The 18,495-nt window shown below is 33.0% G+C and overlaps 1 protein-coding gene across 1 annotated transcript; it reads left to right on the forward strand.

The window, feature by feature from the left end:
* Positions 1–4,224: 4,224 nt before the first annotated feature.
* Positions 4,225–10,371, forward strand: LOC114283303 (uncharacterized). Its single transcript, XM_082918664.1, has 9 exons — positions 4,225–4,387; positions 4,520–4,873; positions 4,965–6,341; positions 6,424–6,589; positions 6,780–6,978; positions 7,372–7,519; positions 7,694–9,297; positions 9,661–10,020; positions 10,171–10,371. Exons 1-9 carry the CDS (start codon positions 4,225–4,227, stop codon positions 10,369–10,371), a joined length of 4,572 nt encoding a protein of 1,523 aa, XP_082774790.1.
* Positions 10,372–18,495: the final 8,124 nt, after the last annotated feature.

Here is an 18,495-nt window from a genome sequence, read left to right on the forward strand (position 1 = left end):
ATTAATGCCATCAAGGTAGCTGATGATCGACAAGTTCTTTGTGCAAAACTGTTGACTTGTGAGACAGAGAGGAATGAGCTGCTGCAAACCCATGCCATGTATGAAGAAAAGATTGAATCTCTTGAGATGTCACAAGTTGCTTTGGAAGAACTAATGGTCAAGAAAGAGGAAGAGCTCAAGTGTGCTATGGCTACCATTGGTCTTTGGAACAAAGGATCAAAGACTTTGGAGGATATCATTGGGTCTCAACACATGAGTTGTGACAAGAGTGGCATTGGCTTTGATGGTAAGAAAGAGCAAAAACAGAGTGCCTCCTCATCTTATGATACAAGAACTCAAGGAAAGGGAGGACAAAAGATTCAACAAGAGGAAAGACTTCTCAAACTCCCTAGAGTTGGTAAGGTAAAAGAAAAGAAGGTACACCCTGTTTTTATTTGTCATCATTGTGGTATGCATGGTCATATTCGCCCTTATTGTTATAAGTTGCATGGGAAAGTGTCTCAAAAGGGTAGAAATCTTAATACTTTTTGGGTTAGGAGACAGCCTTACATGTCTAAGCGGAATACCAAGATTAATAAGGGTGTTCACAACACCGCGACATTTACCAAGACCGCTAGACCTAATTTTGTTAAGATCAAAAAGATTTGGGTGAGAAAACTTGACTTGTGTTAATTTGTTTATTTGTTTTAGCTTTTGGGTTTTTGTGTGTTAAACATGTGTGCTTGTTCATTTTTTTTGTCTTGCTTTATTCTTGAAAAAAAAAAAAGAAAAAAAAAAATCCCAAAAAGATTTTCTTAGTATGGTTTTGCAAGCTTGAAATTTTTGAGTGGTCCTTGGTGCATATTGGATTTGATGAGAATATCCATTACATGTTAATATATGTGTGCTATCTGTGGTCATTACTCATTCTGGAGTGTGTGTTTTTTGATTAGTATGTCTCATTCTGTACACACTCTTGGATTAGCAAATTTTAGAGTCTTCCGCCTTAGTGATTATTTTTTTATGGACTTCCGGCATTGTAATCTTTTGCGTTTCTAGAGGAATTGACCTATACTGGCATATCATGGGTGATGTTGAGTCTCTTAACCACCTTCCATCTTTTTGCACCTCCACGGCTTTCCCCTTAATTCTTTGCAGTCTAGCCATGAGGAAAAGGCTACCTCAGAGTCACCAACCAGGCCATCCTTATTATATCCATGCTTCTCTAGTTCGGTTTCCATACTCTTGAGCGTGTCAGCCACCAATGATTGTGCAAAAGAAAAAGTAAAAGAAAAAAGAAAAAGAAAGAGAAGTAGACAAAATATGCAAAAGAAAGAAAGGAAAAAAATGTACAAAAGAAAGAAAGAGAAAAAAAGGGAAAAGATTCATTGATTGAGGGGGAGCCTCCGCCTTTACTCACCAAATACCCCTTGATTCCTAGTGGTTTGAGTTTCCTTTGTTGTGCTTAGATTCTCTTTTCGGAGGTCCAACTTTCATATCACTACTAGGATTGAATCTAGTGTTTGTCGAACTCCAAGAGTCACACACACACTTTTTATCATGGGATCTATGCTTTTCACATAGTGCATCACTTTCTTGCATAAGGAATCTTCTACAGACTGTGCACATTGTGTTTTCTTGTAATGGTGCTTCTTGGATAATCTTATGTGTTTTAAGGTACTAATCTGAAATTCCTTACTTGCTCCACCATATTATTTTTATCGTTTTCTTCTTGTTCACTGTTTTCAGTGTTTGTGGTTGCTTTTAGTGAGGGGGAGTTTGGTTCATCTTGTTTTGGCTTGGTAAGGAAGTTTGGTTTCTCATTGCAAGAGTTGTTTAACATGAACACTTTATTATGTTTGGTAAGGGAGATTGGCTATATGTTTTGCATGTTACTATGCACTATTTGCCCTTCTTGTATGTTCATGGTATTTACATCGTCATAACATTGCTTGTGTGGTTTATAATCTTGCTTTTGTTGTTTGAGAGTTATTTTTCATGAGTCTTAGTTTTCATCTATTCATGTTTTCCATCTCATGTTTCAAGATAATCGTGTCATATGTCTATTGCTTTTTCATATACTCTTGTGGGACTAATAGTTGTTTTGGAGATTGTGACACTAATGACTGTTTTGCAGATCATGACCTTGAGAAAGAAGTTTGTTTTTGTTGGATGTAATGGGTTGGGGTGATTAGGATTTTATTTGTTAGATGTGTTTTGTCACGGCATTGCCAAAGGGGGAGATTGTTAGGTTTTTATTCTTGGCAACCCCGTTTGACAAAACTCCTTTCAGATGTATTTATTTTCACACTTTTATTTCAGTGAGGCTATGAGTTTATTAGATGCGAATCCAAACCCGAATCGAACCATGCAGAGAAGTTTGTGATGTTAATGCTTTCAAGATTGCCACTTCGCTGATTATTACAGGGGTCGAGCTGCCCGGTCAGCTCGCGGCCGAAGCAAAATGCAAAATTGCATTCAAAATTGCATGTCCGTCGTTGCTCGCTCGAGCCAAGGAGTTCTCGCTCGAGCTAGGGCTTGCTCGCTCGAGCCAATGATTGCGTCCATACAAAAACCTGAAAGAGTGTATTCCTCGCTCGAGCCAAGGATCCGTCGCTCGAGCCAAGGCACTAGTAGAAATCATGAAAAATACACTCCTCGCTCGAGCCAGCAAATCTTCGCTCGAGCGAGCCTCAGAATCCGGATTTCTCAAGGAGTTTGTTTTCTTCCCAATCTAGGATTACTTTTGGTTCTCTATAAATACTTGGTTTTCTCCCAAAACTAAGTGATTTGAAAAAAGTTCTCCAGATCTTATTTTTTGGATCTTAAGGTTTATATCTGGAGATATTTTATTTGTTTTCTTTGATGTTTTTATTGAGTCTTCAACTCATGATTTAAAGAGAGTACATTAAAGGTTTGTTGGTTATACACAAAAGAGAGAGTTATTCTTCAGTTGTGGATTTTGAAGAATTCGAGCCTGAAGCTTTGGTGGATTCTGGGGTGGCTCATCGTAAAGACAATTCCGAGGTGAAGATGGGGTTGGAAGAGGCACATAGAGGTTGGTTCAATTAGGCGTTGTGGATTCGCTAGGTAATTGAGAGTATACCTGTGTAATTCCTTTAAATCTTCTTAGTGGATTGTTCTTGTGGCTGTTGCCCGTGGTTTTTTGATCACAGTTGGAGGTGTCCAATTGTGGTTTTTTCCACGTTAAATCGTTGTGTCTCTTTGTCTTGATTGTTTGTTTGGGATTGTTATATTCTGCTTAAAATTGATTCATAATCACAAATCAACATCTAGGGGGTTTCTAGATTTTTCAAATCCCAATCTCAATTAAATAAATTAATAAAAAAAATATACATCCACAAAAAGACATCGCTTTGTGTTTATTTTGTAATTTTCAAAATCTTCAAAAAAAATCTAACAATAAATCAAAATAAATCCTTTTTTTCCTTTGTGTTTTTTTCCCCCATGTATAACAATAATTTGATTACATTATCTTTGCTTACTACAAAACTATTGTGTTATAATTTCTTTACAAATAGTTACATTAGCTCCTGAGTAGATCCATGTTGTATAATAGATTTTTAAATTTTTTTATGTACTTACAACAAATAACGGTACTTACTGAGATTTTGTATTCTTTATCTTTTGTATTCCAGTTTGAATTCTATTGAAGAATAAGGCAAGCAAACTTAAGGTAAATTCCAGATAAATCAGCAACAATTGGTTAACCATTTGATATTTCCAGGTTTGAAGTTGAATTACAAATTTTTAGATCTTTGGTTACATGTTATTTTTATGAATTTCATATCAAATGTTATCATGTAGGAGTTGATGATTTCGATGTGCAAAATTAACTATAAACAATTATAGACTACCATGTTTGTGGGTTTTTTTAGTAGATTTTAATATGACTAGAAACAATTACTGACTATCATATATATATATATATATATATAATAAATATATAACTTGCATGATTTTAGATCTTTGATACATTCTATTTATATGGATTCTACAGTAAATGTCATCATGTAGGAGTTAACCATTTCAATGTGCAAAATTAACTACAAACAATTATAGATTATCATGTTTTTTATAAGAAAGTCATATGTTACACATCCTTAAGTCATTATCTATACTATAAACTAATAGCATGATTTATATAAGCTTCAACTTAATACTCTCTTTAGGATGGATATGATTTTTAATCGAGAAATTAATCAAACACGACTTAAGTCCAAGATGGCTCGATTGGTAGCCAAAAGAAGACTGCTTTTGACACAGCATTCTAATCGTAATGATCCAACCTTGAAGATTCATCTTCTCAATATAGAAAAGGAGGCTCGATGTTTGAGAACCATCGTTTTGCGATTAAAAAGATTACGAAACAGTGCCCGTCATAGTGGTAATCTATTGACTTCTACACAATAATGTTAAATTTCAAATTTTCTTACAATCTTATTAGTGAGACCTTCACATTTTCAATAATATTTTAAGAATCACAAAAATAATAATATGATCTTATATTATATATTAGGTGTTGATAAAGAATATGAAAATCGATATCGAAAATATCTTTCCTCCAAGTTGGCACGACTGGTGGCAAGAAGAAGATTACTTTTAACACGATATGATCGTAATGATCCTACATTAAAGGATCGCCTTCGGAAAATAGAAAAGGAGAATCGACATTTGAGGATCACAATCTTGAGACTCAAAAGAATGCAACGTGGTGCTTTTAGACAAACATGGAGTTGCAATAATGACAATGCTCCTGATATTAGTCACGTTGGAATTCAGATTCCTATATCTAATGAATTAGATACAAATGGATCAGAAGTGCGAGCTCCTAATATTGTACCACCAACTTCAAGCAGAGCACATCCACCTGGTAATAAACATTTAGCCAACTATGTACTCTATTCAAATTTCTTACAGACAATAGAAATTCATAATTATAATCTAAATCTAAATAATTTCAGGTAGTACATTTACCACACGTTCTAGAAGGAGAAAAATTTCAGACCGCTCAAACTTTGGTGGGAGAACAGTAACATGCTCTAGATGTCAAGCAATGATGTGGATGGAGGAAAAAGTAAGAGATAGTCCATTGAGTCAACCAAAATTTAGTCTATGTTGTCAAAGTGGACAAGTGATGTTGCCTTTATTGCCAGAAACTCCTGAATTTTTACAACAACAGTTTACTCATGTGAGATTCAGGGAACACATAAGGACATATAACTCCCTATTATCCTTCACGTCCATGGGTGGGAAAATTGATCAGTTAGTGTTAGATGGAAGGGGTCCCTATGTTTTTCGTATTAGTGGAGCAAATTTTCATAAAATTGGTTCTCTACTACTGGAACCTGGAACAAGGCCTAAATTTGCACAACTCTATATTTATGACACTGAGCATGAAATTCGCAATAGAATGGATGCTATGAATAGGTGTGGTGGCACATCGGGAATTGATATGTCCACATTAGAAGGTTTACAGTCCATGTTGAATGTCATCAATCCATATGTTTCAATTTTTCGCACTGCTCGAGACATGATTCGTGAGAATGGTGCTCAAGAATTGCATATTCGCATTTTGAGTTCGAGGGATGGAAGACAGTACATTAGACCCACTACAACTGAAATTGCTGCATTAATTGTTGGTGATGGGTCTGAAAGCACTACAAATCGGGACATAATTGTTAGAAAATTAGATGGACATTTACAAAGGATTAATGAAACACATCCTTCATACATGCCACTTCAATATCCATTACTTTTTCCCTATAGGACTGATGGATGGAGAAGGTCTATAAGTTTTACTCTGGGTACAAACAACAAGCGAGAAGGAGTGTCAATGAGAGAGTTTTATGCATTTAGACTTCAATTTCGAGTTGGAGAAGGGAAAACGCTATTGCAAGGGGGACGTTTGTTCCAACAATTTGTTGTTGATTGTTATGCAGCTATTGAGCAAGATAGACTAAATTTCATTAGGCATAAACAGAATGTGTTGCGGACTGATTTGTACAGAGGTTTAGAAGATGCTGTGACTGCGGGTGATAGTGATGCATCAACCATTGGTAGGAGATTTATACTGCCATCATCTTTTACAGGCGGCCCACGAAATATGGTTCAGCATTACCAAGATGCGATCGCAATATGTCGAAAGATGGGATTTCCTAACTTTTTTGTCACATTCACATGTAACCCAAATTGGTTAGAAATTCAACAGGAGGTAGCGCGCATTCCAAATCGACGCACAGAGGATATACCGGATATACTTGCGAGAGTTTTTCGAATTAAATTGAAACAACTGATGGCATATTTCAAGAACCGAAAATTCTTTGGCAAAATAATTGCAGGTTTGTTTTTATTTGAACTGGCCAATTAGATTTGTTAAATTTAGTTTAAAGTTAACAAATAATATTATTTTTTCTTGAATAGATATTCACGTCATCGAATTTCAAAAGCGAGGATTACCGCATTCACACATTATCTTGACATTATCAGCAGATGACAAGATAAAATCGCCAGAGGAAATTGATGATATAATATGTGCTGAAATTCCTGGTAAGGATGAAGATCCATTAGCATTTCAAACAGTGATGAGGTGCATGATACATGGTCCCTGTGGCAGTGCTAATCCTAATGCCCCATGTATGGTGAATGGAAAATGTTCAAAACATTATCTGAAGAATTTTTGCAGTGAAACGAGTATTGATGAAAATGGATTTGCTATCTATAGGCGAAGGGATACAAAGAAAAAAATACATGGTTAATGGATTTGAAATTGACAACAGATGGGTTATTCCATACAACCGTGATCTTATTGTATTGTATGATGCCCATATCAATATTGAGCGTTGTGCACACAGTAAATTGATCAAGTACTTATATAAGTACATACATAAAGGTCCTGATCGTGCAACGGTTGTAATTGAAGATAATGTTAATCGACTTAACATTGATGGACAAAGTCAGTATAAAGAGGCTGATGAGGTAAAACAATACTTAGATTGTCGATATATCTCCGCAATTGAATGTTGCTAGCGTATATTTGAGTTTGAATTGCAAAAGCTATACCCTTCAGTTGAACGGTTGCAGTACCATCTACCTGGGGAATAATCTATTCTATTTAGAGACACAGATAACATTCCGTCAATTATTAATCTGCCGGGGGTTCACGAGACAATGTTTACGAGGTGGTTTCAAGCAAACAGAGATCATGTAGAGGCGAATACATTAACATATGAAGAGTTTCCTAGCTCATGGGTTTGGAACCAGAAACAGAAGAATTGGAAAATGAGGCAACAACAAATATGCATAGGTAAATTGTATTATGCACATCCTAATTCTGGTGAACGATATTATTTACGTATGCTGCTTACCAAGGTTCGAGGTGCAAAATCTTATGAAGATATTAGAACCGTTAATGGCATTGTGCACCCAACATTTAAATCTGCATGCCTTGCACTTGGCTTACTTGACGATGATAATGAATGGGACGCAGCTTTAACAGAAGCCTCAACATGGGCATTAGGTACTCAACTGTGAAATATGTTTTGCTCAATGCTAATGTTTTCTAAGGTTACAAATGCATATGAATTGTGGGAGAATCATTGGTTTGACCTTACTGATGATTTACAAAATAGGGTACAAAGGCAAATTGGGGATGGCAATATAAGTCTTGAAGAATGTGAATTGAAAAATTTAGGATTGCTTGAAATTGAGCACATACTAAATCAAAATGGAAGGTCTCTTAAAGAGTTTCCTCCGATGCCACTGCCATCATATCGATCAGGTCAAATGGTTACTAATAGGCTCATAAGGGAGGAATTGAACTACGATAGCATTTTAGAAATGCAATCTTTTGAATCTTTATATGTGGGATTGAATGATGACCAATTGAAAGTGTTTAACACCATAATGGAAGCTTATTCCACTCATCATGGGGGCTTATTTTTTGTGTATGGCAGTGGAGGAACTGGAAAGACATATTTATGGAGCACTTTAATTGCAAAATTTCGATCCGATAAGAAGATCATTCTTTCTGTTGCATCATCAGGTATTGCAGCTTTGCTCTTACCCGGGGGACGAACTGCCCATTCTCGTTTCAAGATTCCACTTGATCCTGATAACTCATCATGTTGTTCAATAAATCAAGGGACAGATTTGGCAAGGTTAATTCAAGAGGCGTCGTCAATTATATGGGATGAAGCACCAATGGTTAGTCGTCATGCTTTTGAAGCTGTTGATCGTACATTTAGGGACATATTGAAAAATACAGAACATTGTTCAGAGGATAGGGTTTTTGGTGGAAAACTATTTGTGCTTGGTGGTGACTTTAGACAAATATTGCCTGTCGTACCTAGAGGTGGGCGTGAACAAATAGTGGAAGCTTCATTACCTAAGTCAACAATTTGGGAGAATTGTCAAGTTTTGCATCTTACCAGAAATATGCGTGTTACAGCACAAGATATTTCTAATCATACGCGCCATGAATTATGTGACTTTGCAGAGTGGATTAAATTGGTTGGTGAAGGGAAAATAATGAGAAGCTCATTTAGTGAAGGCTATGAACCTAATTGGATACATATACCAGAAAAATTTGTTATAAAAAATGGAGAAAGAGATTTGCACCAGTTAATCGATGCCACCTATCCTGATTTCATAAATAAATATCAGGATATGTCGTACTTAAAAGAACGAGGAATTTTAGCTCCTAAAAATAGTGATGTTGATGAAATCAATTCTATTATGCTTTCGATGCTTCCTGGAGAGATGAAAACTTTTAACAGTGCCGATAAATTGTGTCCAACAGAAAGTGAGAACAATGTTCAAGACATGAACCCTCCTAAACTTTTGCATTCTTTGAATTTACCAGGACTTCTAAATCATTGTTTGCAGTTGAAAGTTGGAACACCAATAATGCTTCTAAGAAATGTCAACCAATCTTTGGGATTATGCAATGGCACTCGATTAATTGTTGATAAGATGGGAAATCGAGTAATTGAAGCTAGAGTTATTACAGGGTCTAGAGTTGGTGAGAAAGTACTACTTTCACGTATTGTTTTAACACCTTCCAAAAATCATGCTCCTTTTACAATGAAAAGAAGGCAATTTCCAATAAAGTTGGCATTCGCTATGACAATAAATAAGAGTCAAGGGCAAACTTTGAAGAATGTGGGCCTTTATCTTCCGAATCCAGTCTTCTCTCATGGCCAGCTGTATGTAGCTCTATCATGTGTCACCTCCCCATCAGGCTTAAAGGTGTTGATTATTAATAAACAAGGCATACCAGATGATGTCACCAAAAATGTAGTTTACATAGAAGTTTTTAGTGGCATTGATCAATAATTTTGTTCAAGAGTTTCAAATGTGTTTCATTTTCCTAGAAACAATTGTTTTATTATTTCTCTTCATATATTGATTGTTTAAAATAAGTAATTTCATACATGAAAACATATGTTGCATTTGAAATTTACATGTTCATATTTAATTTAATTGTTGGTACATATACTATGTTTAATTCATACAATTATTTTATTTTATAATTAAGTACCCTTCTTTTTTTAATCATTATAAATTTTACTCAAATAATAATTAATGTGGTTTATTATTAAAACGAACTTGACTAACATTATGTAATTGTATGTTAAATGTGTTAAATTCATTGTGCAGATAAATATGCGGCCTCCTCTAAATTTGGGCCGTAGTGATCATTTGGCAATGCAAAATGCCATAAATGAATTTGAAACTGTACCACATAAAGAGGGTTTACCGGTAGAAAATTTTGTTGATTGGAAAATCAAAATATGTCGAGCAATGCAAAAATTAGGACAAAAAATAAGTGAAAAAAAATTGGTGGAAACAATATTAGACCTTTTACCATCGAGCTGGAATGAAGTAAAGGAAACAATTTTTCAAAAGCATGAAATCAAAGATGCCTCAGACTTAAAGGATGCTTTAATGGAGGAGGAGCGTGATGTTCATCCTTTATGGATTGAACTTGAGCAAGCGCAGATGACTCCAAATTTAACGGTACGAGAGCATATGTTACATAAAGAGCAAGTGTTTTATAAGCTTAGGAAAAAAGGTTTCTAGCCCCACATTGCAATATTAGTTTATGCTATAGTTAACACACTTCCAACCTCATGGCCTATTCAAGAAATTCATAAAAAAATTAAAAAGGACTTTCCAGACATGAGAGCATTGATAGTTATGTTGGAGGAAATTGAAAATGATATGATTTGTTTACAAGCATTGGATGAAGTGGAGCAACGCATTGGTAATGAAAATATTAAAGTGGGAGAACAGCAGCAGCAGCAACAACAAAATAATTGTGTTGAAGAGAATGAAGTGAAGCAACAACCCAAAAATGAGGACAATTAAATCATCACTCCTCATAAGGTAATATATCTATTTTTTTTTTTAAAGTTTGTTTGTATGTAAAAAATGATAACAAAAAAATGTTAACACTTTTTTATTTTACAGGTACTTTTTGGAACATTTGGACATGATGATTGACATCTATTGAGTTTTAATTTATCAAATATAGATAGATTTAATTTATGGCATTTAGTTTATCATTAGTTTTTTTAGCATATATATGTTTTAGACATTAGGTTTATTGAGAAACATCTTATTTATTGTTAATATATATTATTTCATTAGTTAGAAATCAAGTTTATTGTTTTAAGAAAAACAACTCAATTGGATGATTTAAATATTTTATGAATATTTGCTTTGAAATATTGTCTTCACTTAGAAATTTGAAAAGATGATCTCCATGCATTATGATTATAATTTTATGAGTAAATTTAGAAATTAATACGTTATTAAAAAATTTACACATTATTAAATCAATCCCGTGCATAGCACGGGTTTACCACTAGTACTATATATATAAACAAATGTAGTGGAGTATGAGAATTCTCCAAACTCTTAATACTAAATTTTTATGAATTCTCTTTCCTATGTGTCACTTTTCAATTATCCCCTCCCACTTTTCTTAATTTTTAATCATTTGTCAATTATCTAAATCTCAAAAGCCAAAAGAATTATATATATTTAAATAAAATGATAAATATTTAAATATGAGCAACAAAGAGGTAGAGATAAAAATATAAAATAAATAAAATAAAAAGATAACTATTCAAATTTCAACAACAAAATAATATAAAGAGTCAAATAAAAGATAAAATAAATAAATAAATAAAAAATATTACGAGTCAATTAATTATAAAAATAAAAAAGTTAACTATTTATATATGAACAATTAAAAAAAATTTAAATAAAAAAATATTACGAGTCAAATGATTTTTAAAATAAAAAGGTAATTATGTATATATGAATAAAAAATAAATATAGATGAAAAAATATACAAAAATAAAAATATAACTATTTAATGAAAATTCAAATAAAAGATAACAAAATATTTAAATAAAAAAAAAAGAATAAGATTGGGATATAAATATCCCAAAAAGATGATAATTTTTTTAACGATCTATATTTATCTTTTGTTAGTTTGTTATAGAATTTCTATATATTTCAACTTAATCTTTTTAAAGTTTATCTTTAAGTGGAACTTAATATTTTATCTTTTAAAATCATCAATTACTTATCCACACAAATTTTAAACATGATAGAATTCCATATATATCTTTTGTTTAAACATAATCTAAAATAAATAAAATAAAAAGATAACTATTCAAATTTCAACTACAAAATAATATAAAGAGTCAAATAAAAGATAAAAATAAATAAATAAATAAAAAATATTACGAGTCAATTAATTATAAAAATAAAAAAGTTAACTATTTATATACGAACAATTAAAAAAAATTTTAAAAAAAATTATTACGAGTCAAATGATTTTTAAAATAAAAAGGTAATTATGTATATATGAATAACAAATAAATATAGATGAAAAAATATACAAAAATAAAAATATAACTATTTAATGAAAATTCAAATAAAAGATAACAAAATATTTAAATAAAAAAAAAGAATAAGATTGGGATATAAATATCTCAAAAAGATGATAATTTTTTTAACGATCTATATTTATCTTTTGTTAGTTTGTTATAGAATTTCTATATATTTCAACTTAATCTTTTTAAAGTTTATCTTTAAGTGGAACTTAATATTTTATCTTTTAAAATCATCAATTACTTATCCATACAAATTTTAAATATGATAGAATTCCATATATATCTTTTGTTTAAACATAATCTTTTTAATATAAAAACAAGTTCCTGCAAAAGAAACCATGAACAAAAAATTGGGGGGAAAACAATCAACATTGAGCCATTTCTGATCCCTTTTCGGGGCCTACAAATCTTAAATATTTGCTTTACATTTGAAATGTGTACTTGCATGAGTTTTTGCATTTGTAAGAAAGTGAGTTCATATAAATGAACATTGTTATTTTTTTTAATTTTTTTTTGGTTACAATCTGTATTTTTCCTTATTTCTTTCTTTTTGTTAATAATTTGTCATTTAATTGAGATTTTATTCTTTTTTATATTTATAAAAGCACTGCTATTATCAATTTGTAACTCTCTCACTTATTGATTATTTGTGTTTAATTTATTTTTTTTTTTTGGTGTAGATGTTAGATTGAAAATGAAGAATCAAAATTTATTGGATATGGGTTATACTTTAAATGTATTCATCAGTTGATTTTTTATTGTTGATTATCCTATTGAAATAATTCATGATTAAATTTATTTTTAGTAACTCATTTCCTTTGAGAACTAAACCACAAATTTCTTCTTTGTTTAAATTTTTTATTTATTTATTTAGATTCAGAGTTTGAGCAAATGAAAGATATCTCATATTTAAAATGTTAATTTTTTTTTTGAATAATTTAAATATTTATATTCTTTATGTTTGTCAATTCAAGTATAATGCATTTTCAAACATTTTTTTTAAATTTTTTTTTATAATCATTCCAAACCTATTTGTGTTTAATGAATCAATATAACGAAAAAACAAATAGCATGTAAAAAATTTTAACCACCCACTAACTAAATATAATGGGAATTAAAATTAATTTTATTTTAATTTATTATATTATATGAGATGATTACTGTAATATCTACTATTGATTAGGCAAAATTAGTGTTACTTTTATTTAATATATTAGTCATTTTGATTAATTATAATACGCCTTTGTTACTCTACTTTTGGTTTTCTGAAGTAATTCTTAGATAAATTAGCTATTATATATGTAATGATTTACTAATGTATGATATTTTTTTAAAATTTTTAATAATGTGAAATATTAAATATTTTTAATGATGTGAAATAAGATTTATATACACAAATCAAATAAAAATATTAAGAAATATAAATAAATAATAAATTTTTTTATAATAATTATTGACTTTCTAAAATCCTGTGCATCACACGGGTAACCACTAGTTATATATATAATAATGTTATTAGGTTAGAATGATTATTAGGTAATCAGCAAAGAAAACAAAAGAAAAAGAGGGAGAGCAGCTGTAAGAGAGTGCTCTGAGAGAGAGAGAGAGAGAGAATAATCAAAGAAAAAAAAGGCGGAAGTGCTGTGTGTGGCGGCTGTGCAAGCCGAGAGGGAAAGAGGAAAGGGAGGACGGAAAAAAAAAAATTAAGGTTTTGATTTGGTGGCTTTATTAGTTTTTTAAATAATTCTTTGATCTTTCAAAAAAAATATTTTGAGTACAAAATCTAATTTCCTTAATTTATATTTAATTTGTTGTTTTTATTTATTTATTTTTATTTATTTGATATTAGTTTGATTTTGTATTTATATAAAGATGATAGATTGATTTTAATTATTTTGATTAGTTATGTAAGGTTTAGGATTTTTAGATGATTGAATGATTTTAATTATTTTGTTTAGTTGTGTATGTAAGGTTTAGGGCTTTTAGTTGATTGATTAGTTTTAATTATTTTGATTAGTTGTGTATGCCAGGTTTAGGATTTTTATATGGATTTATTTTATTGTTGTAATCACATTCATGGTTATTTGAAATTAAAATTAATTAGGAACCCATAAATAAATTCCTTATACTCCACTATGACTCCATGGTGTTGAGATATACCTCCTTATTGGAGTTTGAGACCCATTTGGTTTTGGTTAAAGAGTTTAATTTGGTTTGGTATTAGTTATAATATATTTTTATATATTATATCTAATTTGCGGAGACCTAATTTAGTTTGGTAACAACTAGGGTTTGATACAACGAATCCAAGATTTTACATATATATATATGGCTTTGTTTTCGGAGATAGTTAACAGTGGCCTAATTATATTTGTTTTTTCCGAAGTTGAGTGAAGCAACAGCAGCACTTTTTGATCAATTGATTGGTGAGATAGTGCTTAGGTGAAATTTGGTGGAATCAATTGTTAATTTTCGGCTACTGTTGGTGTGAATATTCGGCTGCTTTGTGTGGGTTGATTTGGAGTATTATTTTGGGTCTTTTACAACTTTGGTTTCTAAAGATTTTGGTTTATCTATTTGGTGAGGTCTTTCTTCTTGTTTGTTTGTGATTATTTGGAATTCACCTAAAGGTGATTTTGTGAGACCATTCATGTCTCGTTTGTAATCGTTTGGAATTTATTTGGTTGATAGTGGAATCGGATTTCGATCCCATGGACGTACCTTACATTGAGGGAACCACGTAAAAATTCTTGTGTTGCTTTTGACTTAATTTTTTCGCATTAGTTTTTATCTCTATTGATTGATTTGCTCGTGGGGAATCACATATTTTCCCTAACAACTGGTATCAGAGCTTACGGTTTATTTGGGTTTATGTATTTGTGTAAATCAATAGAGGGGAATGTGGGTTGTATGTCTAGCTTCAATGGAAACAATTGGGTAACTTGGAAAACTAAAACGGAGGACCTATTATTTTGTAAAGATTTGTATGGACCCATTGAGGGTGATAGTGGCAAACCCGAGGGTATGAAAGATGATGAATGGAATAGGCTTAATCGAAAAGCCGTTGGTGTTATCCGTCAATGGATCGATGACAGTGTGTTTCATCATGTTGCAACTGAAACTTCGGCACATGATTTATGGAAAAAATTAGAGAGTCTTTATGATAGAAAATCAGCCACAAATAAAGCCTTTCTGTTTCGTAAGTTGGTTAATTTAAAATATAAAGATGGCAGCCCCATTCTAGAACATTTGAATGAAATAAAAAGTATTGTTAACCAACTTGCTTTTATGAAAATTATTTTTGATGATGAGTTACAGGCTTTGATGCTACTTAGTTCTTTGCCCGAAAGTTAGGAGACTTTGGTTGTGACCATTAGTAATTCGGCGCCCGATGGAGTTGTCACAATGGGCCAAGTCACTAGTAGCCTGTTGAATGAAGAAACTAGAAGAAAATCAGCGGGTTCCTCTCATTCAGAAGCATTTGTTGTGAGAGGCCGAAGTAAAACAAGGGGGAGGGGTAAGACTCCTCATGGTCGTGATCAAAGCCGTGACAAATCAAGAGATGGTTCTTTTTCAAAGAAAGACATTGAGTGTTATTATTGCCATGAGAAAGGGCACATGAAGCGAGAATGCCGAAAGCTCAAGAACAAGGAGAAAAGGCATGACAAAAGTGTGGATAAGAAGCAAGAAGACACAACGGTAGTTACTACCGATGATCTCATGGTCGTTTGTGAAGATGATTGTATTAATTTTGTGGGCCAAGAGAGCAATTGGGTGATTGATTCCGGTGCTTCTTTTCATGTGACTTCTCGAGTTGATTTCTTCACTACCTACACTAAAGGAGATTATGGTTCTGTTCGAATGGGTAATGAATGTTTGTCCAAGATTATCGGCATGGATGATGTTTGCTTGGAAACAAATTTGGGCTACAAGTTGTTGCTTAAAAATGTGAGGCATGTTCCCGACATTCGCCTCAATTTAATCTCTACAGGGAAGCTAGATGATGAAGGCTTCAACAACAAATTTGGTGATGGAATATAGAAGCTCACAAAGGGTTCTTTGGTGGTGGTTAAGTGCAAGAAGACTCATACACTATATTCGATGCAAGGAAAAATTTGTAAAGGTGTTGTCAATGCACTTGAAGATGATACTTCTACCGAATTATGGCACAAATGGCTTGGCCATATGAGTGAAAAGGGGTTACAAGTTTTGTTCAAGAAAGAGCTTCTACTCGGTTTGAAAGGTACACATCTTAAAACTTGTGTTCATTGTTTGGCGGGTAAACAACATAGAGTTTCTTTTCAGAAAAATGTTGCTTCTAAAAAAGAAAATGTTTTGGAGTTGATTCATTCGGATGTTTGTGGTCCTTTAAAAGTTAGAACACATAGTGGTGCACTTTATTTTGTTACTTTCATTGATGATTATTCAAGGAAAGTTTAGGCTTTTCTATTTAAAACTAAAGATTAAGTTCTAGAAGTATTTAAGCATTTTCAGGCCATGGTTGAAAGAGAAACATGGCAGAAATTGAAGTGCATCTGATCATATAATGGTGGTGAATACATTGGGCCATTTGATGAGTATTGTCGCAGCCAAGGTATTCGGCACCAAAAGACAGTTAAGAAGACTCCTCAACAAAATGGCATTACCGAGAGGATGAACCGCACCATTGTGGAAAGAACAAGGTGTTTGCTTTCATAAGCTAAATTGCCAAGATCCTTTTGGGGTGACGCATTGAGGACAGTGGTTGATGTGATCAATTTGTCTCCTTCCTATCCTTTGAATGGTGATGTTCCAGAAAGAGTTTGGATTGACAAAGATGTGACTTATGAGCACTTGAGAGTGTTTGGTTGCCGAGCTTTTGTTCACATTCCAAAGAATGAGAGGTCCAAACTTGACAGTAAGTCAAGACAATGCATTTTTCTTGGCTATGGACGTGATGAATTTGGGTATAGATTGTGGGATCCGGTCGACCAGAAAGTCATTTGAAGCCGTGATGTTGTGTTTCTTGAAGACCAAACAATTGAAGACTTTGGCAAAGGTGAGCAACCGGAGCCAAAAACTAGTGATCTCATTAACATGGATCCATCTCCTTCATCTTCAGTTGATGATGAAAATGGGGGAGATATGCAGCCACCTATTGAAGATGTGGAGGATGATGCTAATCCTAATGAAGTTGAGCTAGAAATTGAGGAAGAGCATCCAACTCAAGAACCGCTACCACAACTTGAGTTAAGGAAATCTACAAGGGACCTACAACCTTCAAGAAAGTATCTTCCCAATGAATTTGTGTTGATTTCCGATCAAAGGGAGCCTGAGAGCTACCAAGAAGCAATTGAGCATGCAAAGAAAGGAGATTGAAAAAAGGCCATGGAAGAGGAGATGAATTCTTTACTTGAAAATCACACATATGATTTAGTGAAGTTGCCTTAGGGGAGGAAAATTTTGAAAAATAAGTGGGTCTTCAAATTGAAGAATGATGGCAAGAATCTGAGGTATAAAGCACGTCTTGTTGTGAAAGGCTTTGAGCAAAAGAAAGATATTGACTTTGATGAGATTTTCTCACCGGTTGTGAAAATGCCTTCCATTCGGGTTGTACTTGGCATGGCTGCCAATATGAACCTTGAAATTGAACAACTTGATGTGAAGACCGCATTTCTTCATGGTGATCTTGAAGAAGAAATTTACATGGAGCAACCAGAAGGTTCTGTAGAGAAAGGGAAAGAGAAATTTGTTTGCAAATTGAAGAAAAGTTTGTATGGTCTCAAGCAAGCTTCGTGGCAATGGTACAAAAAATTTGACTCTTTCATGATGAATAATGATTTTTCTAAAACCACTTCAGACCATTGTGTGTTTGTGAAAAATTTCCCGGATGGTAAATTTATTATTCTTTTGCTTTATGTTGATGACATGTTAATTATGGGTCAAGATTCTACCATGATAAACAGGTTGAAATTGGAGTTGAGCAAGTCTTTTGCTATGAAAGATTTGGGGTCGGCAAAGCAAATATTTGGTATGAAAATTGTTCGTGATCGCAAAGAGGGGCTGATTTGGTTGTCTCAAGAAAGCTACATTGAGAAAGTTCTTCAGAGGTTCAACATAGATAAAGCAAAGCTGGTTGGTTGTCCACCTGCAGGTCACTTCAAGCTTAGTTCAAATCAATGTCCTACAAGTGAGAAAGACAAAGAAGAGATGTTGAAAGTTCCTTATGCTTCAGCAGTTGGTTCTTTGATGTACGCCATGATTTATACAAGACCGGATATTGCTCACGCCGTTGGCGTGGTGAGTCGTTTTCTTTCTAATCCAGGTAAAGAATATTGGGCAACGGTAAAATGGATTCTAAGGTATCTTCGAGGGACTTCGAAGGTATGTTTGTGTTTTGGGGATGGTAAGCCGATGCTTGATGGGTTCACGGATTCTGACATGGCCGGTGATGTTGATTCTAGGAAATCTACTTCGGGGTATTTGATGATATTTGCAGGGGGAGCTGTGGCATGGCAATCTAAATTACAAAAATGTATTGCTCTTTCAACTACCGAAGCAGAATTTATTGCCATTACAGAAGCTTGCAAAGAAGAGTTATGGT

This window comes from Camellia sinensis, chromosome 3, assembly GCF_055761805.1.
Source record: "Camellia sinensis isolate YWXY chromosome 3, ASM5576180v1, whole genome shotgun sequence".
Lineage (NCBI taxonomy): Eukaryota > Viridiplantae > Streptophyta > Magnoliopsida > Ericales > Theaceae > Camellia > Camellia sinensis.

What these genes read in the sequence shown, in the direction of transcription:
- LOC114283303 (XM_082918664.1), top strand. Translation starts at nt 4,225, where the DNA reads ATGGCTCGATTGGTAGCCAAAAGAAGACTGCTTTTGACACAGCATTCT. An exon ending in AGCCTCAACATGGGCATTAG is followed by an intron (nt 7,520 to 7,693) that starts GTACTCAACTGT and finishes TGAAAAATTTAG; the next exon opens with GATTGCTTGAAATTGAGCAC. An exon ending in AGATGACTCCAAATTTAACG is followed by an intron (nt 10,021 to 10,170) that starts GTACGAGAGCAT and finishes AAAATTAAAAAG; the next exon opens with GACTTTCCAGACATGAGAGC.